Source organism: Mus pahari, chromosome 3 (genome assembly GCF_900095145.1).
Source record: "Mus pahari chromosome 3, PAHARI_EIJ_v1.1, whole genome shotgun sequence".
Lineage (NCBI taxonomy): Eukaryota > Metazoa > Chordata > Mammalia > Rodentia > Muridae > Mus > Mus pahari.
Genome location: NC_034592.1, coordinates 113857041 through 113869926, shown reverse-complemented (window position 1 = coordinate 113869926; position 12886 = coordinate 113857041). Strand labels below are relative to the sequence as shown.

General features: G+C 46.6%; 1 protein-coding gene across 3 annotated transcripts in view; it reads left to right on the top strand.

Annotated features, from left to right (window-relative positions):
* C3H20orf194 (chromosome 3 C20orf194 homolog) overlaps nucleotides 1-12886 on the top strand; it is a 122705-nt gene that overhangs the window by 90527 nt on the left and 19292 nt on the right. For all 3 annotated transcript variants that reach the window (XM_021192496.2, XM_029536920.1, XM_029536921.1), the window contains exons 26-29: nucleotides 1822-1910; nucleotides 2623-2781; nucleotides 8183-8308; nucleotides 12476-12513. In XM_021192496.2, coding sequence (XP_021048155.1) covers nucleotides 1822-1910; nucleotides 2623-2781; nucleotides 8183-8308; nucleotides 12476-12513 — 412 coding nt within the window. The remainder of the gene's footprint in view (nucleotides 1-1821; nucleotides 1911-2622; nucleotides 2782-8182; nucleotides 8309-12475; nucleotides 12514-12886) is intronic.

The window sequence follows — 12886 nt, the reverse complement described above, 5'->3', positions numbered from 1 at the left end:
ACATGGTGGCTCACAACCATCCTTAACAAGATCTGACTCCCTCTTCTGGAGTGTCTGAAGACAGCTACAGTGTACTTACATATAATAAATAAATCTTTTTAAAAAATGAAATGTAAATGAAGAAAATATCTAATAAAAAAATTGGAAAAAAAAGCTTTAGCTGTGCTTTAAAAAAAGAAAGTATTTGACTGTGTGCATGTAATTCAAGGGACTGAGGAGTTGAGAACAAAATAGGGAACGCTGGGGAAGGGAAAGGAGGATGGGTTACATGTTTGCTCTGTGGAGAACAAAAAGGAACACCGGGCAGAAGCCGTGGTCACAGGCTGGAGGGAGAATGTGGCTCTCCACAGAGAAAAGGCCCAACAGCTGTCTCTGTGCTGGTGTGAGCATCTGCTGCCGAGTGCTAGTGTACCTTATCCAGGACTGGGTGTGTCATGATGAGTCTCACGTGTTGGGAGATAAAGCATATAGCCAGGTTTCATGCCTCCTGCCTGTGTCCTAGTATCCAGGAAACTGAGACAGGAGGATCACTGCAGCTTTGAAGCCAGCTTCGGTGACAGAGTTCCAGGCCAGCTTGGGCTCTAGAGTGAAACTTTATATATAAAACATGTATTTATTTTATGTATATGAGTATATTGTAGCTGTCTTCAGACACACCAGAAGAGGGTGTCAGATCTCATTATCTCTTTACTGTTGGTTGTGAGCTACCATGTAGTTGCTGGGAATTGAACTCAGGACCTCTGGAAAAGTAGTCAGGTTCTTAACTGCTGATCCATCTCTCCAGCCCAAAACATTTTTTGAAAAGAGAAAGAAAAACATCCAGGAGACAGGCTTCGCCGTTGTAATAACCGTTCCCTGTGAGTGCATGATCCTCCTTAGCTACTCTTCCTCACTCAGTAAATTCTGCTGATGGCCTTAGAATATCTATCTACCTGAGGGGACACTGCTGACATGCTGTGCTGGTGTAACTCAGCTCCTCTCTCCCTCTAGGAAAGGCTGTGAGAGCTTATCATGCGGGGGAGGTATGACTCAGCACAGGCAATCCCCCAGGAACACCCTAGCATAACTCCCCTGCTCACCCCACACCAACGGCGCTGGGACACTCTGTTCCCAGACTGCCTTTCTGTTCTCTAAGAAATGCTGTTACAGTACAATCTCCCCGCGTGTCTTCCTTACTAGAAGCAAGTTAGGCTCTCCAAATGCTCTATATCTGAAGTGGAACAGGGACAGATGCTGTGGGGAAACTTGGTTACTTTTTACATAAATAAATGTCACAAATCCTCACACTTACCCTGGAAAGTCAGTAGGTGTCATAGCTTGCTTGGTCTCTAGTGCTGTGATAAAATCATTTTCATCAGGACCAAAAATAATCACCTTTCAACTCTCAGTTCCCACTCCACTGAGGGAAGTCAGAGCAGGAACCTGAAGGCAAGAGTGATACAGAGGCCATGAAGGAATGCTGCTTAATGGCTTGTTCCTCATGGCTTGCTCAGCCTGCTTCCTTGTAGAACCCAGAACCACCAGCCCAGAATTGGCACCTTTCCAGAAGCTGGGCCTTCTATCAATTTGCAGTTAAGAAAATGTGCCACAGATTTGCCTACCCACCAATCTGATGGAGACATTTTTTTCAATTGAGATACCGCTTCCCATTTGACCCTCACTCCTGTCAGGTTGAAAGAAAACTACCCAGGACCTCAGACTTTGCCGTTCACTGTAAATCTCGGGACTCTGAGCAGTGAGACTGAAGCTCACACCCACAAAGCCTTGCTCTTCAGGGCTCCTCAGCTGAGTTGGAAACCCATATGCCTTTCTTTCCTATAGGTTGTCATCAGCATTGTAACTGGTCTCCCAGGCTGCCATGCCAGCAAGCTCTGTGCTTTCCTGGTCACTCTGCATAAGGAGTATGGCAGGTTAGTATGGTATCTACATTTGCTTTGAGGAAAGAGCTTGTGTCCTGGTGATGGGAAACACTAGACTTCTACTGGCATTTAGTATGCCATTAATGACACGGCTGGCATTCACTATCTCCTCATTTAGTACACCGTGTTTACAGGTTGACCAGATCCTCACACCTAGGATTTTGTCCTGTAAGCTTTCTTTTTATTTGGGGGATAGAATTTTATTACTTTGGGATAGCCTTGAACTTGCTGTAGCTGTGGCTGAAGGTGACCCTAGATTCTTGATCTTTCTGCTTGTATCTTCCAAATGCCCAGTCTGTGTATGCTTCTCTTTTCCTCCCTCTCTCCTTCCCCTTCTTTTCCCTCTCCCTCCTTTCTTCTCCCTCTTTGCCCTCTCCTGTTCCCTGTCCCCAGCCTTGCCTCTGTGTCTCTGAGATAATAACCAGAGTGACCGCAGATGGACTGGTAGTCCTCTGCTTCAGCTTTCTGATGCTGGCATTACTGGCACGTGCCACCATTCCTGGTTATTTTAGAATAACTCTAAAGCAGTCTGAATTCTTGACCTTCCCTCGGTCTTTTTCTGTAATACACAGTAGCTCTCTCTCCATAGTCCTTGGCAGCATATCTTTGAGGATACTGGTTACATTTACATCTGTGACAGGGCTTCTCAGGACCAAGCCATATGTAGCCTTATGCTTAGATTGATTACCTTTGCTGCTTCCAGATGGATGGTATACCGGCAAATCATGGACAGCTCTGAGTGTTTCCATGCTGCCCACTTCCAAAAATACCTTTCCAGTGCCCTGGAGGCCCAACAGAACCGCTCTGCCCGCCAGTCAGCTTACATCCGCAAGAAGACCAGGCTGCTGGTGGTACTACAAGGGTGAGTGTTGGAGACCTGGGAACAGAAGTGAGGATGGGGACTTTGTCATTGTTGTTACTTTATGTGTGCCCTAATGCTATGGACACTCCTCAGAAAGACAAGGATGCTGTTGCTGTATTGTGGCTAAGGGTAACTGATAGCTACATGTTTTGATGTTGGCTTCCATATTGTAGTATCGCCAAGAGGTGAGGAATTAGGGGTCAGGTAAAGGTTCTCTAGTAATTCTTAGAGTGATAGTAGTGTTTAACGTTGCCATCTAGACACAGAACATCAGTTCTACTCCTCCCTCTTCTGGAATTGTAGTCTGTAAGCACCATGCCCATTTCCCAGTAGCAATCCCAGAAGAGTTTCATGAGACCCACAGTGAGAAATGTGCAGGGTGCAGTTGAGCGGGGAGTTTCTGCTTTCTAACTTATGTCTGAAGTCCCTGGTGAGTACCGTTCTTGTCAGAGTGAATGTTTATCTCCTGTCTCTGTCTGTCTGTCTGCCCCCACTGTGTGTGTGTGTGTGTGTGTGTGTGTGTGTGTGTGTGTGAAAAGATGGATGTGTGTATATGTGTATCCCTGTGTGCTCACCCATGAAGCCAGAAGAGGACATAGAATGACTTTTCATCTTATGTCCGTGCAGCATCTCTGACTTACTCCTTTGAGTCAGGGTCTTTCACTGAAAGTGGAGCTAGGCTGGCAGCCTCCTGTCTGTCTCTCACAGCAATGGGGGTACCGGCGAGCACAGCCATGTCCTTTCCCTTTTTCTAGCCTGGGTGTGGGGACCCAGCCTTCATCCCCATGCTTGCACAGCAAGCGCTTCACCACTGAGCCCTCTCCCCAGCTAAGGGGCAGATTTGGCAGAGTATCTACCGCTGCCCCAGGGAACTCCTGTTTACCACCCTTCTGTGGAGGAGTGCCTTACAGGTCCTTTATCACCCGGACTCAGGAGAACAGAACGGGCCGGGCTTGTTTCTAGTGTTATGGTGTAAAGAAGCTTTGTGCTATTCTCACAATAATTGGTGTTTGCAGCAGGGTGGTTGTTTCCAGTAAAGACTAGGCCCAGATCCAAAGCTCTGTTTGGGCTCCTGGATGTAATGATGGGACCAGGAAGGAGCTAGGATGGAGTTTGTGAGAAGGGAGTCAGGTGCGAATGTGCATCCTCGGGGCTTTCCTGCTCTCAGGGACCTTGCTGCAGCCTGACCCCATCTGCAGTGCCCTTCTGCCAGCCCTTTAGGCCATGTGATCATCAAAGGGAGAATTGGCTTGTTTTCTGTTGCTTGCACTAGTCAGAGGAATGGGTCAATCCAGCATCCCTACTTTCTGCCCTTGCCAGAACTGAGTCACTGGAACTGGGGACCTGGAAATGAATTGCCAGCTTGTCAGTATACATGGATTAAAGTCGCTTCCATTATCTATTATTTCAGAGAATATTATTGATTCCTTATCTGACTCTTCACGTTTGTAAGAATGTTGGACATGTGCCTGCTTCTGGTCTGCTTTTAGACTCAGCATTCACCTAGTCACAGCACAGGATATGTAGGGCATCAATGGATACCCTAATGGGCTCCAATCAGTGTAACAGCTATGTGCAGCTATGATGGCACACACTGTATAATGAGTTCAAGGCCAGGCTAGATTATATGAGATTAACAGCTAAGTGCTGTAGCTCCTTACTAAGGCATGTACAGATTCGACCCATTTTTTTTTTTAATCCAAAAGATAACATAAAGTTACCAGCCTCATAGCCTGTAACACTAGGCATTATTGAGGTTGTTGGTTAAGGAAGATGGCAGGGGTTCCTCACATCAAGAATTTTCTCCCTCGCCGGGAGATGGTAGTACACACCTTTAATCCCAGCACTTGGGAGGCATAGGCAGGCAGATTTCTGAGCTCAAGGCCAGCCTGCTCTACAAAGTGAGTTCCAGGACAGTCAGGGCTATACAGAGAAACCCTGTCTGGGGGGGGGGAGAGAATTTTCTCCCTCAAACTTGTGGTCCTCCTGCTTCAGTCTACGGAATTCTGGGATTGCAGATTTAGCATAACACTTGGCTAGTTTCTCAAATCCAGCTTTTGTTTGTTTTGTTGCTGTTTAAAGATTTATTTATTTATTATATAGAAGTAAACTGTCACTGTCTTCAGACACACCAGAAGAGGGCATCAGCTCTCATTACAGATGGTTGTGAGCCACCATGTGGTTGCTGGAATTTGAACTCAGGACCTCTGGAAGAGCAGTCAGTGCTCTTAACTGCTGAGCCATCACTCCAGCCCCCAGCTTCTGTTTTCATCAGTATATCTCTGATTTTTTTTTTTGGATTTTTTTAAATGTGTATGAGTGTTTTGCTTGTGTGTATGTATGTATACCACGTGCATGCAATGTCCAAATGGGAGTCAGAAGAGCATCAGATTCCCCTAGAACTAGAGTTAGAGTCTATTTATTGTAAGCCACCATGTAGGTAGTAGAACCTGAAGTTGAGTCTTTTATAAGAGCAGCAAGTACTCTTCACCTTAGAGCTGTTTCTCCAGTCCGGTTTTTGGTTTCTTTATGTGTGAATATCTATATACGTCATGTGTGTACTGGTGTTCATAGAAGCCAGGGAGGACATTAGATCCTCTAGGGCTAGAATTACAGGAGGCTGAGCTATCCAAGGTGAGCTCCAGCCTCACACTCAGAACCTCTGGAAGGCCAGCAAGTACTCCCTCACCCTCCAGCTCCCTCCTCCCTCCCCCTCTCCCACCATCAGTGCTGCTTTGAACTCCAAAGAAACCTTGTGATAGAAGACAGGGCTTTCTTTGCTTTCCAGAGTGGTGTGCTTCCACTCAGCTTGGTACCATCTCAGAGGCTATGGCAACTGTTGTTTCAAAAATGAAAGTAAAGAGTTTTTATTTGTTTCATTTTTGAGACAGGGCCTCATTTCTTGAAAGCCAACCTCAAATGTAGCTGAGGATAACCTTGAATCTGTATTCTACATCCCAAATGCAGGGACTGTAGACATGTGTCACTAGACCCAGTTTACTGCAGGGAACTGACACTGTTGCTTGTACTCTAGCGGCTAAGCCGTGCCCCCAGCTCCTAGAGTGCTCTTGTACTTTGAAGAGTCAGATGTATAGTTGCCAAGCTTTTAGGGATATGGTAGGCAGTAGTGAAATAGATGTGATTATAAAAGGGATCTTATGTTGGAAGTTTAACCATCTTGGTGTAAAATAAATACATCTAAAACAAAAACAGACTGGCCTTGTTCCATAGCCTTAGCTGACCAGGCACCATATTTCCTAACCCATGCTGGCCTTGAACTCACAGAAGTCCTGTCCCTTCAGAAATCCTTTATTTTCAAATGTGTTGCTGTAAAGGTCTCAGGTTCCTTGCCCTTATAGCATGCACATGGTATACACACATCAATGGGAGCAGTGTCTGGGGTCCTGCACCCAGGCCCACACAAGCACTGCACTAGGTATTGGTGCACATAGGTCCAAGGACAGAAGCCAGGGAGCAGGAGCCTGCTAGGACTCACTCAGCTTTCTTGAGCAAGCCAACTATAGTGCAAGCCAGGTGTACTGACACAGACTGGTAATCCTTACACTTTGGAGGCTGAAGCAGGATTCCACAAGTTTAAGGCCAGCAAGATCCAAGCCTCCATTGGGCTACATAGTGAGAGCCTCTATAAAATGAAAAATAAGTAAATAACACTTGAACGGCCAGGCTCCCATGGGGAAACTCTAGAATTTAGTACAGCCTGTTCTCCCTGAGGCTCTGATGATTGGGCAGGACCAAGGAGGATGTTCTAATCCGGGATAAAGCCAAGGCCTATTTACAGGTGAGTTGTCCCTAGGAGCTCAGGACATAGCTCTGGCAGGCTGTGCTCGCTCCCCCACCCCCACTGGTCTCCCTAAGACCTACACAGGCGTAAGTTCACCTGACCTGCCAGACTGCCATCAGGTCTGATGTCTCTCCATAGACTCGGACCTTTTGATAATAGTCCTATGGGACAGTGCTGCCCTCTGTGGGGTGAGGAACCCCTCCTTAGAACAGCTCCAAGGTCTGCTGGAGGTCAAATGTCCAGTTTATTGATCTGTATTGCTTTAGGCTTCAGAGACTGTAACACTGAACAAACACCTTATTGCAGAGAACTAAATGAGGAAAGATGGAGCCAAAGAGACGCAGGAAGAAGACAAAGCAGCAAAGAGAGGCTGTGGCTGACAGTCAGTGCATTCAGAGAAACCTGTGGGAGGGAGATACAGGGTACACAGAGCATCACCTGACTGCAGTGTCTGTCAAGGCACAAGACGCCTCCATAACATGCCACTCAACGCAGCCCAGAGGTGGGGCCCTCAGTTAGCACATGCAACACTCTGAGTTCGATCCCCAGCACCACAGACCCCAACAAAGTGACACGTGAGCAGAAACCAGAAGGAAGCCAGCCGGGTGTACGCCAGAGGAGAAGAGATTCCAGCCTGAGGGAACAGAGTAGGGGTATGGCTGGCATGTGCAGAGAGGATCCAGGAGGCCAGGCGCTGGGATCAGGGACAGGCTGGGATCATGAAACTCTCCCCAGCGCTTGAGAGGTCAGAGGGTGCAGGGCTGCCTGGCCCACTGTAAGGGCCTCAGCTTCTGCTCCGAGATGAAAACCACTGGAGGGTTTGAGCAGAGCAGTAACTGGATCTCTCAGAGGGCTTAGCATAGCCTTCTAGCCTCCCTGTTGAGAACAGTTTGCACTGAGGCAGGACAAAAGTGGGGGGGGGGGCTGGGAGACCATTGGGGTGTCCTAGGTAAAGGAAGGCAATAGTCTAGACCCAGTGGGAGTGTGAGCAGTGATCTCTTTCAGGTTTATGCTGAAGACTAAGAGAAAATAGGATCTAAGAGGACCCAGATCTTTTGGCGCAGCATCTGAAAGAGTAAAGTCCCTGGGCTTAGAATAACAGGAACTTGGGAGGAACCGGCTTGAGGGTTTGGATTACAAACATTCACTCCTAAGTGAAGACATCAGACTGGTTCTGTAAATCAAGATTGGAGGGAGTTCCAGGCAGAAGATGGAAGAGAAATGGTATTTGACGGATCCGATGACCTTGTGAAATGGGAGGAGAAGGGGAAAGAACTAAAGAAAACAGAATCTGGCAGAGCTCCTGGGTTGTACTAGAAACCACTGTCCTGCCTTCAGAGCCCAGTCACTAGGTTCTTATCTCCAGAGTAGGTTGGCTCTTGGACCCACTCTTCCTCTGAGGGGAACGGAAAGAACTTGGGAATGCAGAAACACACTGGATTCTAGGGGCTCTAATCACAACATGGGGTAACACAAGGGACTCCCTGGGTCTCCCTTCTGCTTTGGGTCTCCCTTCAGCCCTTACTCAGCGCTCGGTGCCCCTCTCTTCCCTATTCTGTAGCCCCACCCAGGAAGCTAACCATGTGCTCTCTCCCTTAGCTACACAGATGTCATTGATGTTGTGCAAGCCCTGCAGACTCACCCAGACCCAAACGTCAGGTCCTACTTCACCATTGGTGCCGTCACGGTGTGTGTGGAGCCCCTGAGCTGCTACATGGAGCACAGGTAGACACTTAGGACTGCCTCCAGCCCATGATGTGGTACTGAAGTAAACTATAACGAGTTTCCCTCCCCACCTGAATGAGTCTTTACGTATGTTTGTATTTACCACATATTGAATGAGATTATGGAAGACAGGCTTTATTAAGCCCATGAGAACAGGAGCCATGTCTTTCAGTACTTAGTGCATAATAAGTTTTCATGAAGGATCTATTGAAGTGGATTTTGCCAAGTGTATGTAATGGATCTTGGGTTCAGTTCCAGGCAATGCAAATAAGGAAAGAAGGGACAGAAAGAGGGGAGGAGGAAGGGAATGAGAGAGGGAGGGAGGAAATAAGTAATGTGAGAAAAGCTAAATGGGGTGGCTAAAGGTCTATAATCCCAGTACTCAGGAGGCAGAGATGGGAGAATCACTAGTTAGAAGCCAACTTAGGCTATAATGAGACTTTCTCAAAGAAAGACATACTTGATGACTAAGTAGGTGCTCAAGGCCAGCCTGGGCTCCACCAGAGTGAGAGATCCTGGCTCAAAAGAGCAAAACAAATAAGCAAACAGTAAATGAGTATGCCTGTGTATGAGTGTACCACAGACAGAGTTTAATAAGGTATGAATGGGGTTAAGTGTGTAGTTATTTAAATACAGAAGTAAAGCTAAATTGAGTGGATATTTAAATACAGAAGCCAGCCTAGGTACAAGAAACCCTTTATCAAATAACCAAAATGAAGAAACATCAGTGTCTTTTAGTTGGAATAAGAAGAAAGCCACTGACACAGTGGTGCACACCTTTAATCCCAGCACTTGAGAGACAGAGGCAGGCAGGTCTCTATGAGTTTGAGGCCAGCCTGGTCTACAGAGCTAGTTCTAGAACAGCCAGGGCTACACAAAGAACTCTGACTCCAAAAACTGAAGGAAAAAATGAAAGAAAGCCACCATATCAATTGGAAGGATAAGAATAAGATATGAGAAATTTCATTCCATTTTTTAAGAAATCATGCATGAATATGTGGTGGTTTGAATTATAATGCCACTCATAGACACATTTATTTGGATGCCTGGTCCCCAGTTGATGGAACTATTTGGGAAGGATTAGGAGGTGTGGCTTTGCTGGAGGGGGTGTGTCACTGACTTTGAGGTTGCAAAAGACTGCTCTGAGTGCTCTGTCAAGCTCTGCCTCTTGCTTTTGGATGAACTTGTGAGTTCTCAGCTGTTCCTGCCACCATGTCTTCCCCTCCTAGCCAACATATGTCGAACACTTCCTTTTATGAGATGCCTTGGATTATCATAGGGATAGAAAGTAACTAAGTCAGCATGTTAAGTCCATGTGTTCTACATACTTATCTCCTCCAGCTTTTCCATCAGCAATTTACTGACCCCTACTGGCCCCCTCCCATGTCAGAGGCTTCATGTTCAGCCTTGTGGCAGGATATGATGCCGTGTGGAAAATCTTGGTGAATTGCAGGGGCTGCTATGAGAAAGGAGGCAGGTCTCATGAAGGGCCTAAGTGATTGAACTCCAAAATCACAGGCACTTAATGACACAGACACTTCTTTTTTTTTTTTTTTTAAGATTTATTTATTTATTATAGGTAAGTACACTGTAGCTGTCTTCAGACACTCCAGAAGAGGGAGTCAGATCTTGTTAGGGATGGTTATGAGCCACCATGTGGTTGCTGGGATTTGAACTCTGGACCTTTGGAAGAGCAGTCGGGTGCTCTTACCCACTGAGCCATCTCACCAGCCCGACACAGACACTTCTAACACCCACATGAAGTCAGAGCCTCTGTGTAGCTAGCTGTCTTTGTCCTGGTCTTTTGGCCCTGCTTTTAGCACACAGGAGTTCCTCCTAGAATCTTAAGGAATAAACCATAAGAGAGTCACAGCCTAAAATAGGACTCACCAAATTTGGTTCATATAGTATGTGAGCAGCTGTTGCATGTGCTCCTGAGACTCACGCTAGCTGACATGGGAGCCTTAGAAGTCTGTGGACCCAGACAGCCCAGACCTGGCCTCAGGCCCAGTGTGTGCACGACCTGAGCAAGGTGCTTAGTCTCCTTTCCTGACCTCGGCCTAAGCTTCTCATTGGCTAATGGATAGCAACAAAGTCAGAGTCTACTCTTCTCGTCGGCCCGTGGATAAGAGCAAAGTCGGGCCTGCGTGGATAAGAGCAAAGCCGGGCCTGCGTGGATAAGAGCAAAGCCGGGCCTGCGTGGATAAGAGCAAAGCCGGGCCTGCGTGGATAAGAGCAAAGTCGGGCCTGCGTGGATAAGAGCAAAGTCAGGCCTGCGTGGATAAGAGCAAAGTCGGGCCTGCCTGCTGTGTGGTGCCCATCCTAGTGGGGACTTGGTACAAGGCAGCTGCTCTCATCCGTGGTAGGTCTCCTCTCTAAGAGGAATATTATAACATTGGAATTTTAGTTTGTTTCTTATTTTGATTTTATTTTTATTATTATTTTTATTTTTTGAGGCAGGGTTGTAGCCCAGGCTGTAGATTAGGCAGAGACCCGCCTGCCTCTGCCACCCAAGTGCTGGCATTAAAGGTGTGCACCACCATTCCAGGTCTGTATTTTAGGAGTGTGATTTTTTTTTTCCTTCTGCATACTGAAGAAATAAAGATCAGCTCCATCTTGTTTGGGTTTTGTCTATATCAGTGTTTTGGAATTGAACCCCTGGAAGCCATGCTGGTCTCAGTCTTGATTTGAAAGGGAAGAGCCCTTGCCCCAGTTTCCCAAGTACTTCCTGTTGCAGGCATGTGCCACCATGCCTGGTTAGGACTCTCACTTGGATCTTCCCCCCTCCTCCCCCCTCTGTCCAGTCGGTCTTCTTCCTGCTTCTGTTCTTTTTAGACTTGAGAGGAGGATTGGGCTGAGGATATAGTTCAGTTACAGAGTACTTTCCCAGAAAGCAGAGTGCTCTGGATTTGATTGCTCCAACACTTTGTGGGGGAAAAGATTAAACTGAGGTCATAGCTTGCACATAAAGGAATGCAGAAAAGCATGGCAAGGTCAGCCATGATAGCACATGCCTTTAGTCCTAGAGCTCAGAACACAGAGACAGGAGGCTCTCTGTGAGTTCAAGGCCAGCCTAGTCTACAGAGTGAGCTCTAAGATAGCCAGGACTACACAGTGAGACCCTTAAAAACAGGAACAGCAGTGATGACAACAAAAAAGAAAAAGTAAAGAAGAGAAGCACAGTAGGGCCAGCAAGATGGTGTACAGTAGGGCTGGCAAGATGGCTCAGCAGGGAAAGGCACATGCGCATGCATGTGCACACTGACACACAAAGTACTAAGTAACTTTACAGAACAGAGGCATGGAACCTTGGACCCTTAGGTCCTAGTAGAGTCCTATGGCTATAACCCTTATCATTTCCCTTCACACTTCCTGTTACTCGAGAAGGTATCTTTTTATTTTATTTTATTTTATTTATTTATTTATTTGGATTTTCAAGATAGGGTTTCTCTGTATAGCCCTGGCTGACCTGGAACTCACTTTATAGACCAGGCTGGCCTCGAACTCAGAAATCTGCTTGCCTCTGCCTCCTGAGTGCTGGGATTAAAGGTGTGTGCCACCACGCCCGGCTATCTTTTTATTTTTTTAAAGATTTACTTGTATTTTATTTTTATGGGTGTTTTGCCTACATTTAAATATGTATACCACATGCATGCAGTCCCTGTTGAAGCCAGAAGAGGGTGTTGTATCCCCTGGAACTAGAGTTACATATGCCTGTGAGCTGCCACTTGGGTGCTGGCAATTAAACCTGGATCCTCTGGAAGAGCAACCGGTGTCCTTATCCGCTAAGCCATCTCTCCAGCGCCAACAATATATTTTTCTAAAAGACCAGCTTGGACTGAGGTTGTAATTTAGCAACTCAATGACAAATGCTTCACCGGTTCCCAAAAGTAACAAAGATGAAGCTTGGATGAGGCAGCCTTCCTTCTTTCTGTCTGTGTTCCCTGTGATCTGAAGAGCTCTCAGCGCTCCCATATCCTCCCTGCAATGTGCCATGTAGGAATTTCTATTGAACACAAGCTTCAGTGCCTGTATGACTATCTTAGATACCTACATTGCTCAGTACCACCTGGCACCTGCGTTATCTCCCAGATTCATGCTTTTGTAGGAAATAATGATCACTGAAATAAGTGGTTTTGAAATACCTTTTTTTTTTTTTCTCTTTAGATTTCTCTTTCCTAAATGTCTTGACCAGTGTTCACAAGGTAAGCAATATGTCCGACTTCCTGGTTATACGCCATCACTTTCTGATCGGATACAGTAGGCTTTCCTTCATGCTGTTGTCTTTCTGAAATCTACAGCATATGGAATCGTTCCGGGAAAGCTCTGGCGATGTCCCCGTATTCTGCTGGGTAGACATACATGCTCCAGAGTTTCTCATTTAATGCACTAAAGCTCCTCCGGCAGCAGCGGCAGCACTCCTGCCCTGGCCTTGTTGCTCACGGACAGAAACAGAACCTCTAAATCAGCAGGATCCTTAAGGGTCCTGAGATCCAGAATAAATTATAAATTCCCTGCACTGCTGGAGAGATGCTCTGTGCTCTCAGGGGATGTGCTTGGGAAGTTGGGGGGGGGGGC